The 26,620-nt window shown below is 40.3% G+C and overlaps 2 protein-coding genes across 6 annotated transcripts in view; one reads left to right on the forward strand and one right to left on the reverse strand.

Moving 5' to 3' along the window:
- Positions 1–423: 423 nt before the first annotated feature.
- On the forward strand, positions 424–2,245 carry hexim1 (HEXIM P-TEFb complex subunit 1). The gene is made up of 2 exons (XM_079477075.1): positions 424–708; positions 945–2,245. The coding sequence occupies exon 2, from the start codon at positions 961–963 to the stop codon at positions 1,939–1,941; it is 981 nt and encodes a 326-aa protein (XP_079333201.1). The 5' UTR covers positions 424–708; positions 945–960; the 3' UTR covers positions 1,942–2,245.
- Positions 2,246–3,236: 991 nt separating this feature from the next.
- arhgap23b (Rho GTPase activating protein 23b) overlaps positions 3,237–26,620 on the reverse strand; it is a 36,965-nt gene continuing 13,581 nt past the window's right edge. Inside the window, exons 2-24 of one of the 5 annotated variants that reach the window (XM_079477074.1) lie at positions 18,141–18,323; positions 16,619–16,643; positions 16,440–16,532; positions 16,262–16,340; positions 16,116–16,176; positions 13,480–14,896; positions 11,359–11,470; positions 10,480–10,519; positions 10,245–10,382; positions 9,414–9,728; positions 9,155–9,213; positions 8,925–9,031; positions 8,681–8,799; positions 8,373–8,525; positions 8,028–8,106; positions 7,838–7,911; positions 7,659–7,748; positions 7,452–7,577; positions 6,847–6,888; positions 6,515–6,602; positions 6,150–6,174; positions 5,858–5,889; positions 3,237–4,885 (exon numbers count right to left, since the gene is read on the reverse strand). In XM_079477074.1, coding sequence (XP_079333200.1) covers positions 5,865–5,889; positions 6,150–6,174; positions 6,515–6,602; positions 6,847–6,888; positions 7,452–7,577; positions 7,659–7,748; positions 7,838–7,911; positions 8,028–8,106; positions 8,373–8,525; positions 8,681–8,799; positions 8,925–9,031; positions 9,155–9,213; positions 9,414–9,728; positions 10,245–10,382; positions 10,480–10,519; positions 11,359–11,470; positions 13,480–14,896; positions 16,116–16,176; positions 16,262–16,340; positions 16,440–16,532; positions 16,619–16,643; positions 18,141–18,323 — 3,450 coding nt within the window. In that variant the 3' untranslated portion in view covers positions 3,237–4,885; positions 5,858–5,864. Of the gene's footprint in view, positions 4,886–5,857; positions 5,890–6,149; positions 6,175–6,451; positions 6,603–6,846; positions 6,889–7,451; positions 7,578–7,658; positions 7,749–7,837; positions 7,912–8,027; positions 8,107–8,372; positions 8,526–8,680; positions 8,800–8,924; positions 9,032–9,154; positions 9,214–9,413; positions 9,729–10,244; positions 10,383–10,479; positions 10,520–11,358; positions 11,471–13,004; positions 13,161–13,479; positions 14,897–16,115; positions 16,177–16,261; positions 16,341–16,439; positions 16,533–16,618; positions 16,644–18,140; positions 18,324–26,620 lie in introns of all 5 variants that reach the window. The other 4 variants (XM_079477072.1, XM_079477071.1, XR_013787797.1 and 1 more) reach the window with 4 other exon arrangements.

Raw genomic sequence — 26,620 nt, forward strand, 5'->3', positions numbered from 1 at the left:
ATTATAATGTTGAAACAAGAACTACTTTACGCGTGAGGGGTGATCAATCCTGCCAAGGGCACAGGGTGTATTTCGAAATATTAGAGTAGGGAGGCAAAACAACTTACCATAATATTTCACAAAAATCAGCATGAACTTTGTAAATGTAATGTTGCATTAACGCATATGGCTGTGCAATTTATTCGTAAATCGTTGAACGGCCGATGTGTTTGACAATACGGCGGAGGGTTGTACCCGTTTCGGGCGCTTGGTAGCGTCCACTAGACTGGCCGGGACAGCTTTCTTTTTGATTGACAGTGGCAACCACATACCAGATCGCGTCAATGATGCATCGAGCTCACCAAAAACTGTTCAACCAATGAAAATGTCAAGTGGGCGTATTGTGATCGGGACTGAAAACAAGTGTTGAATTGTGGGTAGTGTAGGTTTTGCGCGAGGGATATTAACGAGTGGTGATGGCAAGCGGGACTTCAAGTCCCACAAAGCAGAAAGAAACGGGGACTGGCCACATGCGCCTTTACGTGGGGGAGGTGATAAATTCACAAGCCACACTCTTCTCCGTAGCAGAAGCGAATTGGAGTTTGCACGGGAGGGAAGTGTTCTCGGGGCCGTCAAGAAACCAAGTCAATAGTAGACGGAACGCAAAGAGTTAACAGTAACAGTCTCAGATAACATAACAAAACTAAAACACGAGATTTGAGTTGAACGGTAAGGTTAAGGTCATTTTTACTTGTACGTGTTTAGTTGATTATGCGTTTTGTGAATATACAATAATAACGTTATCGTTCATTTGTTACTTAACACTTTTTCGTTTTTCGTTACCTTTGCGTGTTTAACGGGCTGTTTAAAATGTCAGTTTTAGAAGTTGATTTCAGTTTAATCTTTATTTGTAACAAAGGAGGGTGTCCCTCATCACAATGATCACAAACTTGTATCTCCTTCAGGTGGGAGTGTACAGTTATGGAGCTTATTAAAGAAGAAACTACACCGGAGGGTGACAGCAGAGGGCGGCAGAGAGATGCTCTGACAAGCGTCGTCTCTTCGAAACAAGTGCAAAGAAATCATCTGGAGATCTGTCCGGGTCTGGTGTCTGGAGATACACATCCCATGTGCCGGGGCCGGGATCCGGAGCCCAAGGCTGGCGATGCCGCCAGCGACAATGGATTTTCCGCAGAGAAAACGTCTGGCGAAGCCCAGAGCAGCGAGCGAGACTCCGGTTGCACCGGAGTTAACACCGAGGGTCTGTCAGATGGTCGCCAGGGCAAGAAGAAACACAGGAGGCGACCCTCAAAGAAGAAGCGCCGCTGGAAGCCGTACTTTAAATTAACCTGGGAAGAGAAGAAGGAGCTGGATGAACGGGAGACGGCACGAGCATCGCGAGTGCGAGCCGAGATGGTCGCCAAAGGTCTTCCCGTCGCCCCGTACAACACAACGCAGTTCCTCATGGAGGAGCACGACCGCGAAGAACCCGATCTCAACACGGAGCTGGTTGCCCGAAAATCCGGAGGGATCCGCTCCGACGACACAGCCAGCGAGGAGGACAATTTCGAGGCTGACGAAGAGGAAGAGGAGGAAGGCGGCGGGAGCGACGGCATGGGAAGACCCGGACACGCGGGCGGGGAGTTTTTGCAGAAAGACTTTTCTGAGACCTATGAGCGATACCACGTCGAGACTCTGCAGAATATGTCCAAGCAAGAACTGGTCAGGGAGTACCTGGAGCTGGAGAAGTGCATGTCGCGGTTAGAGGAGGAGAACAACTGGCTCCGCGGCGTCCGGAGGAACCCAGAGGCGTCTGATATCAGCAGCCCCGCCGCTTGCGGCAATCAGCGCTTGCAAGAACTGGAGACTGAGGTGGAGAGACTGAAAGCCGAAAATAACGAGTTATTACTCAAAACCCCGAAAACTAAAGGGACTGGACTCAACCAATCACAGCCGTGCTGAATGATGCCCGATGACGGACAACATTTCGATACGTTTCGTTTGTGTTTTACATGTCAAATCGATCCGTTTTACTGTCTTACTGTAATGCATCTCTGTGGTAGCTAATAGTCTCTCAGTCCATCGAAAGGTAATGTTTATTTCTGACAGAAAAGTTATTAAAATCCTACGTGCGTCCCACATTATTGCTCAACATTTGTAAGTGGTTCGCACTATTAAATTGGCAAAAAAATAATAATATCCCACAATGCTTTATTTGTCATGTAAGTGATTAAACGGTCAGAAACGGACAACTTTTGAATTTGCACGAGTAGCATATCGGCTAATGTCTTTGTTATTTTACCAAAATGAATGTCTGATAGCGCCTTTTATGTTCAACGTTCATAACAGAGCAAACATGCAGCGTTTCTTATACGTTATTTATGGCGCACATGCTTCAGTGTGTTAATGCATGACCAAGACAGTATGTTGTAAACAGTGGAAACCCGTCAATGGTATTTTATCGTGTTCTGCCCAAAACTATCGATTATATGTCGATTAAATTATTCCTTATTTTAGTTCATATTCTCATTTTATGCCTGCTGTACTGTCTCGACCGAATGAACGACTAGCTTTCCTCCAGTCGACCCAATATATACAAATCAATGGGGACTGGAGGAAAGATGTGGTTTCATGTAAATGCCATGGACTTTAAAGTGATAGCTTGCAATTGGAATATGTGAATTTAACACATGAGATGACGTTTGTTATACCAGATGACAATCCCTCATAAATCATATTTATATGCATTTGCAGAACCTAGCCATGCTCATCTCGCACGTGCACAAAAGGTGTGTATAAGCAAAACGATAGCAGAGACGGTCCGCACCTTACGTTTTCATATTTTATCTCATTTTTATTTATTAAATAAAATGGTGGATATCTTTTGTGGGGCTGATAGGATCTGACTTTCTTCCGCAGAACACATAAGATATTTTGAAAAATGTTGGTTTAAGAACAGCACAGCCCCCATTCACTTCTCTGGCAACCAATGCAAGTGAATGGGGGCTGTTATCAACAATCTTCAAAGTATCGTCTTTTGTGTTCTGCGTATGAAAGAAAGTCAGTCAGGTTTGACATGACAAGAATTTCAAATCTTTTTGATGTTTGCAACGTTAGTCACAGCTGGGATGGCATGTGGGCGAGTAGAATTTTGAGAGAATTTTTAGGTTAACATATACCATATGCATTAACGTCTTAAATATACAAATGATCCCAAATCTTTTCAATATGGTGTAGGTCGCTATACACACACCACACAGAAACAAGGTATTCTTTATGTAACAGCACAAAGGTAAACCAGTATACACAATTCAAAACAAAATAATTCGTATATATATTATACCATATTTATCATTTGTACACAGAGGTTAACTTAGCAAGGCTTTGTACATTTGTTACAAAAGTTGGTCCACACAATCACCCATATACTGTACATGCATGGGGGAGTAAAAATTTGACATTAGTTTACATGGAATAAGCCTTACATCACAAGAATGATATATGATGCCGACAAACACAAAATAAAATCTATACAGGTTTATCAAAGACACGGAGAAACCTTCCAAACAGGGAGGAGAGGAAGACCACAGTGAACTGGTACTCTAGCACGACTGTCTTTTAGCCACTAACACAGCCTTTATTGCTATATATGTAGGCAGTTCGCCCCAAATTTGAATTCTCTCAACATTTACGTCACACAAAAGAAGATATTTTAAAGAATGTTGGTACCCAAACAGCACCGTAAACATCGACTTCCATTTTATAGATACAAAACAGCTCTGACATTTCTCAAAATATCTTCTTGTGTTCCACAGAAGAAAGAGTCACATTCAGGTTTTGAACGACACGAGGATGCATGAATGTTATTTTCAGGGTAAACTATCTCTATAATGCAGTGACCCTAGAGTAAGAATGATAATGGTGCTCTGCCATGTGTTTGCTTGGCTTTAGCTGCCATAGAAGTCGTCCTTTTATTTAGGAGGGGGTGAAAAGAATAAAGCATTAAAGCTGTTATCAAGGGATTTGTTTGCATTTCATAGTGTCTTCATGCTCATCCCTCCCCAGGCATATTAACCAACACTGTGTGGCGCCTCCAGTCTCTCCTCCTCCTGCGTGTCCCCGGTGAACCCGGCCGGCGCTGACCCCCTGCTCCCCACACACCCTCGACTGGGGCCAGGTTGTTCTGCTGGCTGCTCCGACTGGGCGACACTGCTTGACGGAGCTTCTCTTGACCTCTAACAAGAGACGCTTTGACTCTTGAGAATCCCAGAGAGCGGTTGGGAGAGCCAGAGCTCTGCTCTTCTACGATTCTGCTCCGCTCCACGTAGAGTGAATGAGGTCGTACTCTTTCCCCTCTGAGCTTCCTCCGGGTGAGAAGGTTTCCCTGGGCGAGAATGTGAGCGAAGCTTGAGGCTTTTGTTGGGATGGAGCAGGTGGAGGTGGAGCAGTTGGTTGGCCCTGTGGATGCTCCGAGCCCTGACTCGCTTTGGTGGTGAGAATATAAGAAGCTACGAGGCCGTTGAGACCGAACGTGTCCCATTGGTTCTCTCTCACAAACATCGTCCACCTTATTTTCCTCCGTCAGTTCCTCTCCTTCTTGGTCACAAGGCCTTTGGAGGGATGGGAGGTTCTCCTCCACGTGTTCTTGCTTTCCCTCCACCTCTACTGCTTCTTCGGTCTCTTCCTTTGGCGTCGGGTGTCCGTTGAGTCTTTCCTGACCATCGCTCTCGTCACACATCTCTTCATAGTTGCTGGCTTTGATTGGCTCGTGCTCAGAGTCTTCATCAGTGCTGCTGTCCGGAGGGCAGGTGCTCCGGCGTTTCTTTCTCTTCCGGGTCACAGCTGATATGATGGACAGGGGGAGGAAGTCCTTGGCACTCAGGTCTTTTTTGGGAGTCGAAGTTCCCTGTGATCAGAGAAGAAACTACTTTACATTTTAGACCTCAATACAATGTTATCACACTCTGATGTGCTGCCGAGGCTTTAAAATAAACCTAATGCAGCTAAAATGGATTTGATGAGTAAATAACACTTGTTGAACAGTTGACAAACATAAACTAGGTTCAAATAAAAGGATCATCTGGCCCTCACCATTTCTACTTAATGTATTCATCTAGAAAACATCGACCAAGATGTCTGACTTAGAGGTTGTTTTTCTCGAGAATTCCGACACATAAAATAAGGATTATTTACCATATTAATTCACCAAGCAGGTGTTTCAGGTACATAATCATAATAAGGTTTCCGATTTTCATTACATGAAACATGTTTACAAACGTTTGACTGGTAGTGTATGTTAGATAAATAATAAGTCTGATATTAAAGACAACATATTGTTTACAAACTTAAATAATTAGCTACACAAGAGAAATATTCTCCATTCACCTCAGTGAACTGTAGAGGCAAAAACTCACTAGAAAGATGCAATACAAATCTAAATCATTCTGTAAAGTAGGCATGTAACAAGAAGAAAAGGTTTACACTTAGAAATATAAACAAAAAATAAAACAATAATAATGTTCAGTAGACTTTTACAATTTTTGCTGTTTTTCTGGGGACCCCCGGTGGTCTCTGAAAACCCCTGTACTAGGTCATGAATGATGCATTCAGTACATAATGGTCTGTGGTGGCTGACATTCATAAAAATAAGAAAACATTTTTTACATAAGCCAAATGTAATTTACAAGAAAATAATGGCAGATCTCAAGTAATTTTGGCAAAGATAACAAATTTGTAAAAAAACCTCATGAACACACACATATATATATTTATGTATGTGTATACGTATGTATATGCACCATAAGTTTGGAAATGCACCATAAGTTTTGAAAAAAGTGACGGCCAAAATACAAAACTATAAATGTAAAAAACATCTTACCTTAGGTTTAGCTGAGTCGTTGTTGGTGGAATCTGTACAGGTGAAGAAAACACAGAGAAATATCAGATTCTGGGAATCTGACTATGAGAAAAGGAAAAAAACACGAACTCGTGTTCCTCTTAAAGAGAAAACATACACGGGCTGATGAAGAACACACATTCATAAAAAAGAAACATTGGAACACATTGAAGATCAGTGTATGAAGATTCATAAGCTGCTGCAGATGGTGAAATCCACAACACACAAACACACTTATATATGCATATAGGTAGAGTGGGATTCCTGCGCCTACCGCAAACCTTGCTCCATTGGTGCAGCTAGCGGAAGGATGTAGATTAAGTCCAGAGAGGATATAAAAGAGAAATGAAAGAAGAAGAACAGAGGAAGAAAGAGAGAGACAGAGCAGGTGAAAGTGTTTTACAAAAAGGAAGTTCATATACAGTAAGATTACAGTGAGCGGAGGTAAACTTGTGTTAGAAACAAGGGGAAGAATAAAAGTCGTGTTATACGCCCGTTTCAAAAAGAAAGTGACTAAATCCCTTCACAAAGGGCCCTTCCAAAGTCATTTTTATAAACAATATTATGCTATTTTACCCAAGCACTCTAAATCTGTGTGCTGACAGTCCATACATCTCATGTCGTGTCAGGATCTCTCACCTGAGTTATCTCCCACCGTCCTGCCAATGTTAGACAGAAGATGATCAATGTTTGGAACGGGTTGGATGTCCTGCTGGTCCTCTGGCGTCTACACAAGAAGCAACAACAGATATGTGAAAATACTTTGATAGTTGGTTGTGTCACTGTCCACATTCATCAGCTGATATCGATTTTTCCGTGTTAAATATGTTTAAGTGATGATATTCTGTTCCTTGCAATTCAAACAAAAATTTGGATGATGAGACCAATGACTATTTAGAACACGGTTGTAATCGCAAGTACCTTATTAAACATAATACATATTTAATATGGCTATCATAGAAATTTAGTACCTTCTCGTCCTTATCCAGCTCATCACTGAAGAACCATGAATGCTAGAACAAACAGAAAGAATACATGAAGACAGAATATTTTAAAAAGATCAGCTCTACTGACATTTATCACTTAATATTGATTACCACAACTATAAAAAGGCTCAATTTTGTCTATTACAGAAAGCGTACGATAACATTTAACCATTTTTGTGACGTCGTGACATAAATTCCATCTAAAAATAAACGACAAATCAGAGTAAAAATAACTTTTAGGGCTAAACATTTAGGTAAATAACATGTGTGTTCCACTGAAATAATACAAAGCTTATTTTGTTTTATTTACTTAATCAATTGTATGTCCTCTTTATGTTTTAAATCTGTTGCGTGTATTTCCCTCCTCCATATTTTAGTTTTCCGTGTTTCACCGTGTCTCTAAAATGCAGGCTGAAATCTCATAATGTAATTATGAGTTCCATAATTGATTTCAATGGTTGTACAGTGCTATGCAAATAAACAATAATCTCTAAAAATGATATTTGAATGAACATAGTTTTCTGCTGTCGATAAACATTTCCATCATGATGAAGAGGTGAATCATTTAAACCACTTTGAATAAGTCTTACATGCAAAATGAGAGTCTCTATGATCTTATAGCGGTCTGGCATGTGAGTGACCATGTCTGTCATGTTGTCTTCTGAGGTCCGCACCAGCGTGGGGCCAAACACCAGAGCGAGGTTCCTGGGCTCCATCTGTACAGAGGAAAGAAATCATTTATCAATTCAGACTTTCAAACAATGATTGTAAACAGATATGCCTGGCAAAGCTCAAACCTTATTCTTCTCGGAATTGTCCGCAACCGTTTTCAGGTGACCGATCAGAAACTTCAGCGTGTGGTAGTAGTAATCCGGGAGGTCACGCGTCTACATAAAGAACAATGATGACCAATGACATCCAAAAATCTGATAAAACGCAAATGACAGAATCTTTGTATTAAACTTTAGCCACTTACTAGCTTCCTCATGGTTTTCAAACGGTCCCCTGGATCCTCCAAGCGGTTGGCATCAATGAAGTCATTATACTTATCTACAGATGGAGGGCAGCAGTGAGTAATGTTTCGTTTGGCTTTACACCAATCCAATCCGACACCAATGCAAAGGCTTTGTGTGAATGCATTTAAGAGGGAGTTGACTTGAATTTACCGTCTGTAAAAAGAGGTTCCGGAAGCTTCCTGAGGAAGGACTTCAATAGACTGCTGATGACGTTGAGGTCTTGCCATCTCTGAGAATAAAAGCAGTGGATGTGACTGATGATTACTCTAATCTCTCTCTCTCTCTCTCTCTCTCTCTCTCTCTCTCTCTCTCTCTCTCTCTCTCTCTCTCTCTCTCTCTCTCTCTCTCTCTCTCTCTCTCTCTCTCTCTCTCTCTCTCTCTCTCTCTCTCTCTCTCTCTCTCTCTCTCTCTCTCTCTCTCTCTCTCTCTCTCTCTCTCTCTCTCTCTCTCTCTCTCTCTCTCTCTCTCTCACACATTCTATCGCTCATTCCTCACCTCTTCAGATGTGTTTATATCCATCCCCTTGTTGAGCTGGTCCTGAAGGGAAGACACCATGGCATTGTTTCCCGGTACCCTGTAGATGCCTGTGTATTCCAAACCCATCTCCTCCACCAGACGACAGCAGGTCTCCACGATCTGTGGAACAAACTACACACAAACGCACATCACATGAGCAAATCCATACTTCCTTTTCTATTGATCTTTATACCACCTGTCAAACCTTCTTTGTTGTTTATACTTAAACAAAAAGCGTCAAGCCTATCAGTAATTTGTTTTAGTGTAGTTTCCACATTCTTACAGACCTTATTATTGGCAGCAGGCGGGCAGTCCTCCAGCCTAACCCCGAAAGCTTTTGGACCGGTTTTCTTTCCCTTTTTCATGATGTTAATACCCCATGGAGCCTTAGGGGGGCCAGTCTCATCTGAGTTGAGAGGAAGATAAAAAAATGAGACAGAGAGATGCAAAATATGCAAATCCACAGCAGAGAGCGGGTGAAGGGGTGGTGCTTAGCGCCTGAGCGCATTTGTCACGGTTCAGAGAATTCACCTTTCCCTGGGGCACGGTTCAATCCTGTGTTTTCCGTCTTTGACAGCAGGAAAGGTGGCATCATGCGATGGATCCTGGGAGTGGTGTCTGGCTTATTGCCCGTCAGGCTGCAAGGGGAATTAGATTTATATTGATTTATACAGATTTACTATTGTGATGGGATTTGTAGTTGGTCGTTGACAAAATATTGATGCATCACCACACCAAAACAACCATTAAGAGTAAATCACCTCTGTTTCCGATCATTTAGCTTCTTACTGATGAGAGCCTGCCTGGAGAAGCCCAGTTCCTGTGTAAAAGCATCAAACAAAGGTCTGAGACATTTTTTTCCATGTATTTATTTTATTCTCATCTTGTTTTCCTCAGATTTTATTGTTTGCCTTTATTTCAGGGCGTCTATGTATAGGGTCTAGACTTAAGTACGCATAAGACTTCCAGAGAAAAAAGCACGAACAGAACTTAGTCTGTTCTCAGTTTTTGGCCACAGACCTCGCTGTCAGTCTTGCTGTTCTCTCTGATGACTCTGATCCAGCTCAGCATGTCGTCACGGTCCTCCGCCTGCAGAAGATACTCGCAGAAGTCCTGCGTGGTCAGCCGCAATGTGTGCTTGCGCTTTGTCTCGCTGTAAGCGATGTCGATCAAACAGCCGCGAATGCTTATTGGCTGCTCATCCTCCGCTTGCCCGTGACCTCCTGCTCCAGCTGCGTGAAGCACCGCCTCCCGTTTGTCTTTGTAGAGGAAGAGCGACTGGGAGCGCAGTACTGAGAAGACACGTTTCCATGGTCGCATGCCACCGCCCACTTTCTGTACAAGGCAGATAGAAGTAGATGCAATATTTTAGAATTTCACACTAGTTTCTCCTAGGGTTATTGCCATTTTAAACTACTGGTTAAGAATTTTTTTTGTTGAAATTTTGGTGGTTAGTGCTATTAAAGGTATAGTTCACGCTAAAATAAAAATTCTGTCTTCTTTTATGCACCCCCATGTTGTTCAAAACTTTTTGTGGAACACAAAAGAAGATATTTTGAGATGTGTCTCAGTGGTTTTGTGTGTCCATATAACGGAAGTCAATGGGGGCCAGTGTTGTTTGCTTACCAACATTCCTTAAATATCTTTTGTGTTTACAGAAAAAAGAAAGTCACGCAGGTTTGGATGAGGGTAAAAAAATTATAAAATAATTTTCAACTTTGCATTCGACCAGTTAAAAAGCCAACCAGCCTCGAAACAACACAGTATACTTTTCAGCAGGGAGAACAACTTGGAAATGTCTTAAATCTAGTCACATAACGAAGTAGCAAGATTTATATCATCATGTCAGACCTTTCCCTTCTCAGTGAGTATCTGTTTATAGTGCAGCCAGCCGTCTTTCCTGATGTCACTGAGAGTGATGCTCCCTAGTTCAGATGTTGAGTGACGTTTAGAGCGAGCTTCCTCTGCGGCTCGAAGACTCTCCAGGGACTGGTCAAGAAACACAAGAGACACTCCATTATACGTTATCTAACTAATGCTTAATAGACAAAAAAGGACTGTGTTTGAGGTTGGGTACTGAACTCACTCCATCTGCAAAAAAGCTTTTGACCCTTTTTGGTAGTCGCCTGTTGAAGGAAAAGACGATATTGTTAATGACACATTTGTAGCTAAACTGACCACACGTAACCTCAAGATGATAGCTTTTATAGGACATCTTATTTTTAAAACAGGCTTAAATTTGCATCAAAAAATATAATAATTTTTTTCGTGTTCTCTATTTATTATTTCTAATGTATGCAAATAATATGTAAATCTGTATATTAGCTAAAAGTGTGTTTTGTGTCATTTTAAGTGTATTAGATATAGATGGTTCATGAGATTATATTATGAATTATATATTGCGGCTGTCCTTGTGAAACCTTGCATCTCCATATCTTTGCCAAAAGTCATTATTATTAGTCACTCTTTCTATTTGTCACTGGGTTTTGCAAAAATCTTACCAATAAAACGTGTAAAAGAAGTGCTTGTCAACTTTGACAAAACTATATATAAAAAATAATAAAATAATAATAAAAATATTTTATTCATTTTTTGGACATCCAAGGTTTTGGAAGGAAAGCAACGATACAGTATATGTATATCATGTATGTTTTGTTAGAATAAAGTGTCACTCAATGTACATGTTCATGTACACTTAAAGCTAACAGATATGAACTAACACCCACAAAACTCGTGTCTCTTTCATGTGTTTCTTTACTTAAGTAATCCAAATAAAGTAATCTAAAGTGGGCCCACAAACAGATACTCTGAAAGAAACATCTACTAGGAATGTTATTTATAAAGCCATGAAGTTAAGCACATGGGTACAGAGAGGAGATGAGAAATAAAATGTTTGGTGCTGTAGTTGTTCCAGAGAGTGCAGTTGTGATATTTGTGACTGTGCTGTGACAGCCATCATACTCACGAGAAAACACGTCCCTCCTCCCTGAAGGTGTTCAGACCCTCATCACATGACTTGGAGCGCTCTGTGGTGATGGCCAGCAAGTAAGAAGAGCGGCGGTTGTTTTTGATATTGCCTGTTGACATCAAACAGTGAAGTGAGGAACAGAAGAAAAGAGAATCACAAACGATAGAAAAAAGAAGTGTTGATGGACACAAACACATGAATGAATAAGGATGGTTTTAGAAAGATGTAGGAGTTTTTCTTCTTCAGGCACTTTTATGTCCTTGGGTTCATTTTTTATAAAGCATATTTAATCATTTATTTATAACATGAAGCCACAATATTTGATCTTTTTTGCGGTACTGTCAAAATGTAAATGTAAAACATACACATACATGCATATATTTAAGAAAAATATAGAAATGAATAAACATTTATATTATTGGTAAAAATTTATAAATACGTAATATTTCCACAATTAGTGTACACGCATGTGTATGTTTATAAATACCCAATTAATATGCAAAGTACAAAGACATACAGTAGATTATGTGAACAACATTTTTTATTCTGGACAGCCCTAATTCTTATATTTACTGTTTGAAACAAATTCCACTACAATTTACCCCCTAGATAATTCAATTATATAATTTGTATTTACAGAACACATAAAATGGCCCAATATATTTTTACATATTCTCCTAATTTTTACATTGTACCTACAGTAAAATATTATTAATAATGTAACTTAATTGTTATAATTTTGTAATCGTCAAAAGTGCCCCAGAACTGTTTGCTGTCCTACATTCTTCAAAATATCTTATTTTGTGTTCAACCGTACAAAAAAGGTCCAAGAACTGTTTAAGCTATAAGCATTTCCAAATATCTCAATGTGTTCATCAGAACAAAGACATTTATACAGATTTGGAATAACTCGAAGGAGAGTAAATGGTGACTGTCCCTTTACTACATGTGTGTGTAGCGTGATATTTTTATGTGTGATAACTCGCAAAGGCAAAAAGTGCCTAAAGTTAAAGAAACACCCGTAAACAAATTGTTATAATGCCGCCCCGATTACCTAAAAATATTTGGAAGGCTGTGAAACTTGTAAAAAACTTACCAGCCATTAGTAATATTTGCCAAAATTTGGCTTGATAGCTGTTAAATTTGGAGCCTGTGTTGATGACAGATGTGAAAGAAAATGATGGCTGTTAGAGACACTGAATGGCAAAGACAGTAGACAGATACACAGTGACACATTTATAAGAAATGAAGTGGACAAATTGAATGCGAGAGGATTAGATCTGATAAGCCTACTTGACTGCATAACATGCAGCGCTCTCAAGAAGACTGAAGGTGTGAAAGATACAAGTGATAAACATGATGAAAGACAGCGATGTGTGCAGGACAGTTTTTGTGTGACAGATTATGGTTATGAACACGACAGATGAAAAGTGTGACAGTGAAAGAAACTGGACCGCCACCTAGCAATCATCATCAGTAATAGATCAAGACGGTGATACCAAAAGACCATACACATGCATGAGTGCTAGAAAACCAACTAAGATGAGACCGAGGGGATTTTTGGAGGAAGATGATCAGACAGAGGGACACACGAGGCCTTTGTGAACTGAATTTGGGGAGGCGGGGAGGGACGGAGAACTCACTGCAGTCTGTGTAGAGGAGGCTGGTAAGGGGGGAGGTGAGGATGGGAGAGACGGGGCTGGTGGTGTGGGCAGATGCCTGGCACAGGCTGCTGGACACCACTGAGGATGCTGGCACATGGCGGGCACACAGGTCAACACTGGGACTGGTGGGCTCATCTATCAGAGGAATTGAGAGTTAGAAGGGTGAGGGAGGTTTTAGTGGGGATGTTGGGAAATTAGGTTGCGCTCAGTCACCAGGCTGCTTCATAGGACAACAGACAAAAAAGATTTAGTTTTTATGTGTTTGCTATGGATTAAATATTCTAGTAATGATGAAGATCTTTATAGCAAGCAGTAAACTGACCCAAACAAACTATAGTACGCTTATTTCGGAAGGAACACGTTTATGCTCACACACAATCTTTGCACTTAAAAAAAACCTAATTTTGTCGTGAATGTGGGGGGAATTTTGTGACTTTCATACAGTGATACTGACCTATGAAAGGTATGGCAGCCAGGGACTCCTGCGCCACGGGCGGGGTTGGTGTGACACCGTTGGTTTGGTGAACGGGGTCTTCTGTCTGTAAGGTGGGAGTTGTTGCTGTAAAGGGTTGAGGTGAATCCACAGGTAAAGCATAGTGGTGGTGTCTCACACCATGAGAGGTCTTTCTGCCCATTGGGGGCTTTTGTCTGAGGACCACCTCCTGAATCTGAGGCTGAAGCAGTTCGTCTATAAACCCACCAACCCCTGTGACTGGTCTCGTTGAGTCCTGAGGTTCCATTGCGGAGGACACTGACAAAAAAGAAGACTCACGCCCCGAGGAGGGTGCGCTCTCTGGCGGGCTGGTTGTCCAGCTGAGGTGAGGTCCGGTGTACGATGGGTCCCTGAAGGAATGAGACTTTTGCATAAGATGGCTGGCCTTTCGGCAGAAGGAGGGGCTGTAGCTACGATATCCCACCGTCTGATCGTCTACAGTCTGTGCAGGTAAACATCTGGTGTGTGACTGAGATCCTAACTGCTGCAGCTGAACCTGGCCTGAGCTCCGTCCCAAGGGAGCGGTAATGCCCGCCCGATGACTGGTCGGGCCGGAATGCTCCTCAGCCCTCATTGGAGTGCTCTGATGCGGCCAGGGTGTCCTTTCGTAACGGGGCGAGATTAGAGCAGAAGCCTTTTCTAGAGTCTCTAGCGAACGACCGTAACTCTGCTCATAGGACGCATAAGCAGCCAGTAAGTTCTCTGAGCAGGACCGCCCGGAGGTGTGACCCCCAGACGTGCCCCTTCTACCCAGCCCGTAACCGTCCGTACAGTAGGAGTGGTTGACCCCCATCGTTACGCTGTAATGAGGCAAAAGGGTGTCGTGAGAAGCGCTGTGCCGCCACCCGCCGTAAGAACCTCCCAGTCCGAGTTCAGACAGCCGGTCTTGAGAAATGCTCCGGTGTTGATGGGACATACCGAGGCCCGGACGTTCCGCTTGACTGTAGTACCAATCAGACAAAGCCTGGTGGCAAAGTTCACTGCGGGCTTGGGGAAGACTCCCTTTTCTGGGGTGTGGAAGTGAGGCGGAGGCGATAGCTGCATTGTGGTTGGCAAAATGGAAGTCTAGTGGGTTCATTGTAATCCCTGCAGAAGATGAGGAGCGGGCACGGTGGTGTGTCAGTCGATGATGGCTGGGGGATGCGTGCAGTGTCCCTACGGCCTCTAAGCAATGTCCGGTAATCCCAGAGATGTCCCCTCCCGAGCTTTTGTCCAGAGCGGGGTTAAGTTTACAGTTCAGGTTGTCAGGAAGACCGTGGTTCGGGGAAGTGGTGGTGGGTTTGCTGTTTGGGTAGCAGACTGGAGGAGGTTCGGGAAGGTTTTGGGCTTCTCCAGTAAATGGCTCATTTCCTCGCAAGTAGGCATCTTGAGAATACACCTGTATAAGAGGAACAGGGTTATCTGTTAAGAGGCTTACGTAAGGATCCAAAAGTGGAATATAGAAGAGAAAAGACTATATTTAGTGCTGTTAGATTTTATATCAGAGCAGAACATTTAGTTATGGATGTGCACTTTCGCTTAAAGGTTTATGGTCACTCACATTCTTTTTTCTACCACACATTAAAATAATAGTCAACTCAATGTAACCAAGGGAAGCATGTTCTGACTTGAATATCCGTATTTTCTTTAAAGCAACAATAATACAGCGTTCCAATTACTGTCCTACAGACAATTATTTTTATAGCGAGGATCACTAATACATTTATACTTTTTATGACATCTTGATAAAACACCATTTTTTATTTATTTGACATTTTTATGTGATATTTTAACTTTTTTCATTGTTGGTTCAACAAGTGTACTTGTATCTTTTTATGTATACTTTTTGATTTATTTATTTTCTTGTTTTGACTGTAAAGCTGCTTTGATACTATGCCTGTCTTATTAATTGTAATTGTTTTTCAATTTCAACTGTGGCTTCCATTAATTATGAAAACAAGATAATCGAGGCGAAACCATTATTATGTCACAATCCGTTTTGTGGAACTAACACAATAGAAACATGATTTTTTTATATATATATATCTGTGTTTGCAAGCTTTTTTTTATTTGTTATTAAGTTAAATCCAGTGTTAAATTAACTAGTCATTTATATACAGATCATTTATCTATTTACCGACTGTGTTAAATAACCGTGATATCAACATTGGCCAAAATAACTGTGATTATATTTTTATGTCATAATTGAATAGCTCTATTTGATACAATGCAACTTGGTGAAAATTAGAATAAAAAAAATCCTAAATAAATCATACCTTTTTCATATTATAGTATCTTTAGTATAGTATCTTAAGTATTTCCCTAAAATTAGAAAGAATGCATGTTTGGTATTTAATCCATCAGCTGCTTGACGCATCACTAAGTTGAAACAGTATTGAATGATGTTTTACTTCATTATTTGGTCCAAGTCATCGCATTACAATAAAATTTGTAATGAAAGAAACGTAACTAATTTCAAACATAGACATGCGTTCAGATCAAAAGAGTTTTAAGGTCACAATAAACATTTCAATCAATGACCGTAAACCTTTGAACAGTAGTGCATATGGGGTGTTAGGGAAAGGGTGTCAGAAGAAAAGAAGAAAGGTCATACTCACACTTACCAACTGTAGCACATCCTCATTTTTAGGCATAATGGACAACTCCAGCACATTCTCACTAAACACAAACAAATGAGGCCATGAAATACAAATTCACAGTTGATCGAGGTCCCACAAATAACACTTTCTCAAAGTAATCTCACCTGTTCTGAATCAGTGCGATGACTTGAGAATATGTTTTCCCCAATACACTCTCTCCGTTCACTTTCACCAGCCTGTCTCCTGCTCACGAACACAGATTTACAGTCAATGTTTATTGGTAAGGTATGCGGACAAACAAAGTAAACAATGCTCTTCAAATATGGACTGACGTTCCCGTACCCGTGCATAGTCCAGCCAGATGGGCTGGACCCTTCTCTTTCACATTCTTTACAAAAATGGTGTCCATCGGCTCCAGACGAGATCTCTGACCTCCTATGGGGGGCATAAAAACACTGTACAACAGATCGCAACTCAAATATTAAGATAATGATGATATTTCAAGGTTTTGATTAACCTACCTTTGTCATTGCCATTTTCTTCATCCTGAAAAAGAGAGAAGTTCCTTTATGCTACTTTGTAATACAACACACCACTAGGGGGCGTACTCATAATTCAATGCAGTTTAGTGATTTATACCAGACATGTACTCATTTAAAACTAATTGGAGTTTACACAGAACGTAACCAGGGTGTTTTAATGTGGTTGCTAAGCAGTTTTTAGTTTTTAGGGTGTTACTAGTCCAAGTCATATAACATCCCACTCAAAGATGTTTATGGAATTTATGGCTGATGTCACTCATTCAAGATTTATTTTTTTTTACTTGATTTTCTTTTATTATTGTTTCTATTTACAATACACATAACCACAAATACAGAGCGCTGAGTGGGGAGTTGGTCTGTAGCTGTGTATAAGCTTTGGGGTTTCGCTGACCCGGTTCATTCCTAACACACACAGACAAAAGCAAAGAGCTTTGCAGCCCGAGACGCAAACGCTGTCTGTCCGGACCCTCTTGGTGACACTGAGCCGGGGACCCGAGAGGCACGAGCGGGCTCTTGGGTAATTTAGAGGTGGAGGGGGCACTGCTCACAGGGTAAACAAGGGTAAAGTCTCTGTCACGCCGTCTCAAATAGCCTATTAGGCAAATCATATTGATGCCCCGGGTGACCTGCTTTCTAATCACACGTGTCTGAAAGATTTAAGTCTTCATTGGCTAAGTCAGAGTTCAGCAGAAGACCAATCACAACACATCCTAACTAGATAGAGATGTGACAAGTTCTTTGGTCTTCAAATGTTAAAAAATTCAGTGTGAAGTGACAAAAGCAGTCAGTAAGTCAGTAACAATATACACCACTGTTGAAAAGTTTAGAGTCACTTAAAGTAAAATTATTTTTATGATCTTCAAAACCTTTAATATGAAGGTATGTCTTAAAATTATGTCATTATTAATTGTTATAAAATTGGTTATGTAGAAAATATAATTGTGCCAACGTAATAATTTTTTTCATTACAAAACAGAAAATCTATTTAAAAAATTTGAGTGTACAAAACAAACGCTAAAACAAATATTATTGAAAAATGCTTATTTTTATTATATTATGATATAATATTTATTACATTACAATTGTTTGGTTTATTGTTTGGAATTGTTCTTGAAACAGAACGTAACTCCCAATGTTTCATTTGAGCTATTTCATAATTTTTATGATGTTATTATTATTAATAAAATGTATAAATATAAAAAGGAATGAGTAAGTGATCCGAAACCTTTGAAAGTTTATCTGATGTTTAATGTGACTGGGAGTTTTATAAGGAGCAGGATTTTGAGTTACAGTTTAATTGTGGGCGGGGCTACCCAGCATGATACATAGAACAAATAACCAATAAACTGGCAAAATATCCACTTATATGTCGTATGATGTCCGTGTAGTACAGTATGATGTGCTATTATGCTGTCTATTGGTCAGTTTCAATAAGGGTGCTCTGTTTAATGAAAAAGCAATAAGCAAACCCTATTTCTAAGGTTGCTGTTGATCCTGTTACCTTCTGATTTGTGTGGAGGGCAGACTCTGGTGGATAGACGATGAAGTGCCGTAGTGTGAAACCGAAGCCCTGAGAGTTTTTCTGCAGCACCACCGTACGGGGACCCTTCCAGGCCACGCCCTGCCCTGAAAGGGGTCCAGTGTTCTGACTGGATGACAGTCCTCCATCTTTCTGACCATTCGCCTGTAACAAACCAAAGCAACATGAACGGATGTATCCACAAAACTTCTCAAAATGTTATGACATCATATGTTCAGATAGGATGTCTATAGGATGTCATGGGTGAGTCATCAAGGTGAGCGGAGAGGTTTCCTCCATTAAAATTTCATTAAAACATAACAATGGATTTAATGGCTAGTGGGCGTGTGTTTTAATTATAATGTTCATTTCGGTAAACTCCACCCACCTTAAGGGCATGACCCCTTCAGACAAAGTAGTAGTGAGGACTGTCTGAGGAATTTCTATTTTTAACGGAGATGCTAAAATAAACCACCACATGGGACTTAAAAACAATGCAAGATGCAAAAATAAATACAGCGGGTCCTGTTGTCGAATTATCCAAAGCAGATGGGCCTTGCAGCAATGAGCACACATAACCCATAATGTAAAAATGTGTGAATAAAGGTCATCTTTGACTCCAGGGTCACATGACAGAAAGTCCATTCACACCACGAGCAATACTTAAAAAGCTAACTATACTTGCAACCACACCAACGGATGATAATGTTGTTTATTTTAAGCTTGCACTGTGCAGTTTTTTTCAGGTTCAGTTGGGTTTATTGATTGATTTCTAACCACTATTTTACCCCTCTGCCCACCCACTTCCACTTCCTGTGGCTCCATTCCACAAGACCTCACCACCGCATTCCATCACCTAACACACCAGGCGGTCCTGCAGTGCCGGAAAACAACAACAGGAAGTGGAAACTCTGATGCAGGATGTGCAGTACCTCCCTTAACTGGCCATTAAGGGAATCATCTACGCTCCCAAAATAATCCTGACTAATAGAGCTCTTCATCATTTAGATAGAGACCTTCGGTACACACACCACTTACAAAACCTTTCAGCACTTCCCAGAAATTTTTGTGGCACTTCCTTAACTTATGCATACTTGTTCTGTCTCCAAGGCAACACTTCCTGTCTCTGTTTCTCTGAAGTATGTCAACGCTACACTGTCCTTGTTCTCTTTCAGGTCTTAAATAAGATCATAGCATTGACCTTGGCCATGCCCATGTGAATCTACAATAGTGTCCAAAAGTGATGTCGGTGGGGATTATACTTGTTTTCATTCCCCTCAAGAAAAAAAATACACTATTTACATGTATTGGTAAAAAAGGAAAAACTACCCTCTTTACCAATGACATTTCAGGGAATATTCAATATGTTTATTTTTATTAACAAAAAGCTGAAATATAGTATAGAGTACATTGACTACAATTGTATCTGTTATTGATATTTGCCTGTTCTCTCATTTAATAATGTTTTATAGCCATTTTCAGTAGTGACTTAATCTCTGTGCTGAGTTCTGTGTCCTTTTCTGTCAGGTCAAGTTCTAATAAAATCTAATTTTAGACACAAAGTTTATTTTTAAGTTGGTCATTACTTTTGCTGACTACTGTAAAAAAAATCAGTTCAGTGTATGAAATGTGGCAGCATGTAAGGGTGAGATTGCGATTTGCAACCAATGGCTCACTCCACGGTGGCTGACACAGCACTAAGATGGCGTCACGTTTTTGCTTCTTTGTTGAAGGAGATAATGTATGTATTTACGCGTTCTGTAGTGCAGTATGTCCGTTTAGGGCTAAACAAGATGGGGATTCCATGCAAGGAGACCTGCAGCGTGTGTAGACAGAAATAGCTCATTCTAATGTAATAAAACATAACACGTCATTAGGTAAGCTCTTTATACACCTCTGAAGACATGAATCATCTATTAATCGTTTTTTGAAATGTGGTCGATTTAATATCGATTCTCAAAGGCTGTGAATCAAATTTTTTCTTTCATATTTCCGCAAGCACTGAACATTCATTAACATGAATGTTATTGCTACTTCTATCCACTAGATGTCATTTTCTTTTTACAAGGAGTGGATTTTACAACAGGGATCATATGCTTCATTCATTGCTTAATCAACATGGCCTCAAATTTAACATCACCTTCACATGAAAGGCAGCGGTTCATAGGATTGCAGCCCCTCTTTAGTTACATTGTGTTTGTTATACTGTATCTGAAATGTAAAATAACCTGTTCGGTTTCAATATCCCCAAGTGTGTTTAAAGTTAAATAAACATTTTTGTGGCTCTTTATCTCATTTTTTAATTCACCATATAATCATCGATCGGAATCTAATCGGAACATCAGAATCGATACCCTAGTACCCTAGAAGACATACAGTAGTCAATAGATCCTCTAAACAAAACTATAAAAAAGAAAAAATATTTGAGTGCCTCTTTCGTATCAAGAATTTTTAGTTTTTAGTTCCACCAACTATAACAAAATTACAACTGATCGAAAAAAAGAAAAGCACTTGTGCGGAAAACAAACAAGAAGAGTTTTAAGAAATAGAGAGAGAGACTTAAAAAAAATACAAAAACGTGATGAAAGTGTTGCTTTGAAATGACAGGATGCCTCAGTGCATTCCAGGACCAGCATGTCACACTCTTGTGGCGATACACACACGAGTGTTAGATGATCTTCCAGTGCACAACAACACACCATGAGTCCTTACTGATAATACAAACATTAGTTTGTAATGTCAGTTTAAAAGAAACCAATAACACCCCTCAGGCATCTGACCCATTTGCTTGAGAGAGAACCATTCATGAAAACCAGTCAGATAACACTTTTGATATAAAAGACAGTTCAGAGGTTAGATCAACGGTCCACGTTCAGTAATATTAGGAGAAACAACACACATCTGCGAGAATGTAGAGTGCATATCGTGAGTCACTCCTGCCGTCACACATACACACCAAACACAAATGTTTACTGCAGGCACAGGAGCCACTCTGAATCTTTTCCTCTCCACTGGACTCCTCTACTTACGTAAGCCACGAAATGCGCAGAAACAACCGCAGCACACTGAAACACCTAAACAAAACCTCAAGTCTGAATGCAAATGTGGACAAAGCCGGTCCCAAACACATCATTGAGAGACACATACCTCCACAGTGACACCACACATAACCAGAGTCGGAGTTTCGCGTGACACTTGGATTAAAGAGATGGTGAAACATGAAGGTCCTCCACGTTGTTGAGATTTGCATAAGATGTGTGATGTCACTGTTTAACATCCGATCGCTTCACCCTCAAAGATGTTAATAATGTCTTACCCTTTTCAAATACCAAGTTATTCTGTTGATTCTATCGAGTCGTGCCAGATGGGGTTGGTCATCAGTGTGCCTAAGAATCGCCAACCATATGCAGCGAGGCTCTGGGTGGCTGCAGTCCACTCCTACGGAGACTTTAAAACACCATTCCTTGCCCAACGGAGCTGGGACTCTGGATGTGTACTGTTTTACTGAACACATAATCAGTCCGACCATTGGCAAGCGGACGCCGGATCCACCACCCCAGGGCAGAACGTTGCCATGTTAGCCGGGCACCGAGATCAAGAGAAAAGAGCATCAAAAGCAATTCCTGGTCCTCAGACGAAAAGGATCCCTCTCCACAACCTCATACTGGTTTCTTCAAGAAATGACTCCAGAATTCCCAATTCAGTCTTCTTCCATTTTACGGCATTCCCATACAAACTGTTATCTTACATAAAACACAACCACGTTGTCACCCGATGGATCTGATCCCAGCTCAACATGTGGTAAGTCAGCACTGCTCTCCATTCATAAACACGAGTCCCCTCCCAAATGAATCTGTTGCGTTCCTTGACCGAGAGTCCATGTGTGACTCACAGCCTCTCGGAGGTCTCCCCTCCTGCAATCTCTTTCAGGTTTACCCTCCAATCCTCAATTGGACTGAACAATCTGCATCAGGTCTGTTGGATGCCACAGCCTTTAGAAATGAATGACTCCAGCGTTGGGGAAGCAAAGCAAATCTAAAGGAAAAAAGTCAACTTTGAATGGTTGACTTACTTTTCAGATGAAACATACGGTTCCCTATAAACTGCCTATTTGAATCCTCAAATGGCATGAGTTGGTTTACAGCAGCCTCCCCTATCCTTTGCTTCTCCAGCTAATGAGTAGCTTTCCAGAGCCAAGTTGAACACTGTCCCAAAGCAGAAGTGTTTGTATCTGTCAGCTTAGTGCGAACTCTGTGAATCACACGACTGGGGGGGATTCAATCTCTCAATCACTCCACCTCTCTTTCCTGATCCACTCCATCCCCACCCCGCTTCATCCTGCTGGTTGTGTGATGGAGCAGCTCTTTCACACTGGCACAGTGTCTCTACGGTTGACTTGCCCTGCATCACTGTCAGCTCATTTTAAACTCAGCCGTCACTGCTGGTTTCCTGTTAAACTAGCATGAACACACTCAAAATTAAGCGTGTACGTGTGTGTATGTGCATAGTCGAGCCATCCCACAATTTATTGTTTTTCGCATTGGCATCTGTGTGGTAGAGACCAACACTTTTTGTCTTACTGTAATGAAATTGTGTTCAACTCCACTACGGTATATTAAAGCCATATTAGCAGATTTTTACTACACGGTTATCCTGACCTTAAGAATTTACTGTAACGATTTTATTGTGATATCCATTGAAATTAAATTGATCATTTGGCATTGAGAATGAGTTGGTAACTCACTATGGTGGCTCACAAGACAACATACTACTATGTTGCGTCAACCGGATACTGGAACTGAATTATAAATAATAATATATGATAATAATATTTTATTTTACGAATATATGTGTAGAATTACCACAATCAATAATCACAATTATTGTTAATAATGGTATATGTTAAAAACTCATTATACTATGTCTGTTTGTTTTTTATTAATCCATTAAGTTGCTATATCCACACGAATGCACAGTCAACAACACTTTGCAACATTTCAGGGTTTATTTTGTGATCATGTGACTGGCTGACTGCTGCCTTCCCATCACTTATGACAGGATTTAATCAATTAAAGCTGCTATCACAAGCTGCGAGAAAAATCGCATCGTGTATATGTAAACTCAGGTTTGACTCATGTTCTAGATAGAAATATAAAAATTATTGTCAAACGGAATGGACGACTGAACAATGCTGTGATCTCAGAGAAAGGAAAAGATGCACGGATGGAGTGACAGATAGACGGTGACATAGAGTGACTACACAAACACAGTCACTTTGACAATACAGCCGCTGACACAGAGGAACAATGAGACACGTGGGACTGATCGTGCTGGGAGATTAAATACACACAGGCTCACAAACAGAATGTGAGCAAAACTACAATAAATGTATTCTCAAATGTCTGTATTCATAAAGAACACTGTCCGCTGACACTGGCTTTCAGAATAATAACGGAAAATTCCTATACCTTAAGTCACTGCTTCAAGTCTACATCAGGCTGAAAATAATGTTACATCACAGCTAGGCACCAAATCTTGGCAAAAACCTTTACTCGTTCGGTTTCTCTGTGGTGGAATGAACTGCCAGCCTCCACCCGAAATGCAGCATCCTTCACAACTTTCAAAAAACAGCTCAAAACATACCTGTTCCGCATTTCTTTGACTAACTAATATTGTCAACAAGTCTTGTATCTTAAAAAAATATTTTTGTTCATTCTCTCCTTTGCTACTCCAGATTTGTGTTTGTATGGTCGTTTAATGTTTTTATTATATTTGTTTATATACTTATAATGTTTATAAGTCGCTTTGGATAAAAGCGTTGTCCAAATGAATAAATGTAAATGAATCCAATTTGCGTGAAATGTTGTGATTCCTTGCAGTCTGATTGAATTGTGACATTACATTACTTTTGACATTACATTCGACTCACATGAAAATGAAAGGTCAAGTCGAGCACACTGCATTGCGGGATAAAGTATTCTCTGCACAGTGTGCTGCGCTGCACATAGCCGTTTAGACAAACTGTTATTAATAGGAGTCATAGTAAAGTAATGGCATATTGAAAATAATTGAAATATTGCAAATTTGCATTTCGCGATGGTTTGCAATAACGGAATGATTTTAATATCTTAAAGTTATGAATATTCAGATTTTAAGGTCAATTCATGAGAGCAGAGAAACTGGCAAGACGGAGGAAGTGATGCTTTCTTTTCTTTGAAATAATCTAAAACTTTTTAAAACTTTTATTATATCACATATAACATATTGCATTATCTTGCAAAGTTATTGCATATCGCATTTTTCTTCCAAAAATCTGAATGATGTACTTAAGTGTCATACATTAATATGTCTTGCGCGGTATACCTATACTTTTACATTAGTACATAAAAAGGGCACTTAAAGTGCTCGTAATATGGGCATAAAAAACAGGTTGTCATTTTTTATAGCAAGCAGAGCATTGCAACAACAAAACCAGCTCTTGCCATTAGATCCATGCTGTAGTTTATTGATGCCTGGATTCATTAGTGTCACACTTACATGCATAACCACATCAGTCTGAATGAGAGGAAAGATCCCATGATTGACCTATATTTAGTCATCTGTAGACTTGTTCAATGCTAAATATAAAGCTTCATATTTCCCAACAAAATCTCTCTGCCCCCTCAGTCCTGTATAGCACAACTGCAGATGTTCATTCAAAAGAGCTAGAAGCATGTATGCCACATAACCAATTACTGCTGTTTGACCTCTTTTACTGACTGTGAATGGTTGTGATTATGACTTAACCTCCATCTCTAATCTGGGACCAGTGATAAATTCAGTTTGATACTTGCAAACAATTTAAAACAATGTAATCCATGTTAGATTAAATCACTTTGCAATAGGCCTGCTGAAGCCATTTAAATCTGAATTCTGTGATGATAAATCTGAATGCAATGACCTCAAACTGAACCTACCATACACAACAAGTTACATAATCTTCATTTGTAAGTAGAAAAAATGATGGCATACCTTAGCTACTGTTAGCTACTAACACCATTCAATTGTCAAGTACAAAACAGTTAAAGTTTTAGAAAAATGAGAAAAGAAAATAAAAAAGGCATAATCTTTTTGCCACTTTGACTAAGCACTAGGTGGTGTTTACATTAGCCAGTTGTTGTACAAAAACAACAAAAACAATCCCTGTTTATATTGCCGTTTCCACATGCAAACAAAATCTGCGTTTACACTACACTACTCAAAACGCATGTCACATAACCATTCAGACACGCTGGTCATGCGCATACAAATGTAAACAGTTGTATGGACATTAAAAAGTTGGTTGTTGATGACAGCTGGTTACTATTCACAGACCGACCAGTACAAAATTAACACGATGGCGAGGAAAAGCAAGAACGTCTTCGTGAGGATAGCGGTAGATGAGGTAATAGATGGTATTAGACTTGTTTAATTTCAACCGGCGGCACGCAGACCGATCGACGGATGACATCGCAGTACTGAGTGAGCTACTTAAAAGCAAATGGCTCTCGATTCGCTCTGGTGTTGCTGTAATGTCACCGTGTACTTGAAGTTAAAAAAGCCGGTTGTTTACACGGTCCTTTCGAGGCTGGTCATTGTCGCCTTCGCTTAAAGGGCAAGTTCATCCCAAAATCAAATTTGTGTGGTTTTTTACTCACCACCATGACATTAAACATTCAAGAGAGCACCTGGACGCATGCGCATTCCGTTTGTACTGTTGAACAAGAAAGTGCAAGTCTTCCTCAATATCAAAATCATCCGACATTTTGCGAAGATCAGCTTATATACAGCATCTGCTTGTACATTTTTTTGCCTTTCATCCATTATTTCTTGTTTTAAGTGCTTCACATTAGGCATGGGCCGGTATGAGATTTTGTAAATATAAATGTAAGTAGCAGAATAATGTTATGGACATATATTGGAAACATCAGGTCAGGCCAGATTCCTTGTTTTCTCTTTTGTTGTGACAGGCAGACACATATTGTGCAGCTAACACACAGCAGTCCTTGTGTTCTCCTAACAGATTCACCAGTTTCTCATAGTTTGACAGACTTTCAAACTTCTGGTGTGTGGACTTGATTTTTCCATAAAACATTGTCCATACATATGTATAGTTTGGCTACACAACGGTGCAGAAAATTCCCAGCCGAGAACAGTTTGCAATCGTGCCGTGTTGAACCAGGCTCACGTTGAAACATAACTGTAACCGTTTCAGACTTTGCTTAGAACGTTTTGGCGCGAATGAGAAAAAACGCTCAGATTCTGCCATAATGTATTCTCTCTTTAGGGCCAAATAACATGTGATTTTAACAATATCTCTCTCTCTCCAGGTCGTGTGTTGTTGTTACATTCTTCAACTTACCAAACCCACAGACTGGGCTCATGTTGCTGACTAGAGAAACAATTAACCACACTCTTTGTCCTCTTCAGCCCACACAATGGAG

Source organism: Barbatula barbatula, assembly GCF_947034865.1.
Source record: "Barbatula barbatula genome assembly, chromosome: 16".
Taxonomy (NCBI): Eukaryota; Metazoa; Chordata; class Actinopteri; order Cypriniformes; family Nemacheilidae; genus Barbatula; species Barbatula barbatula.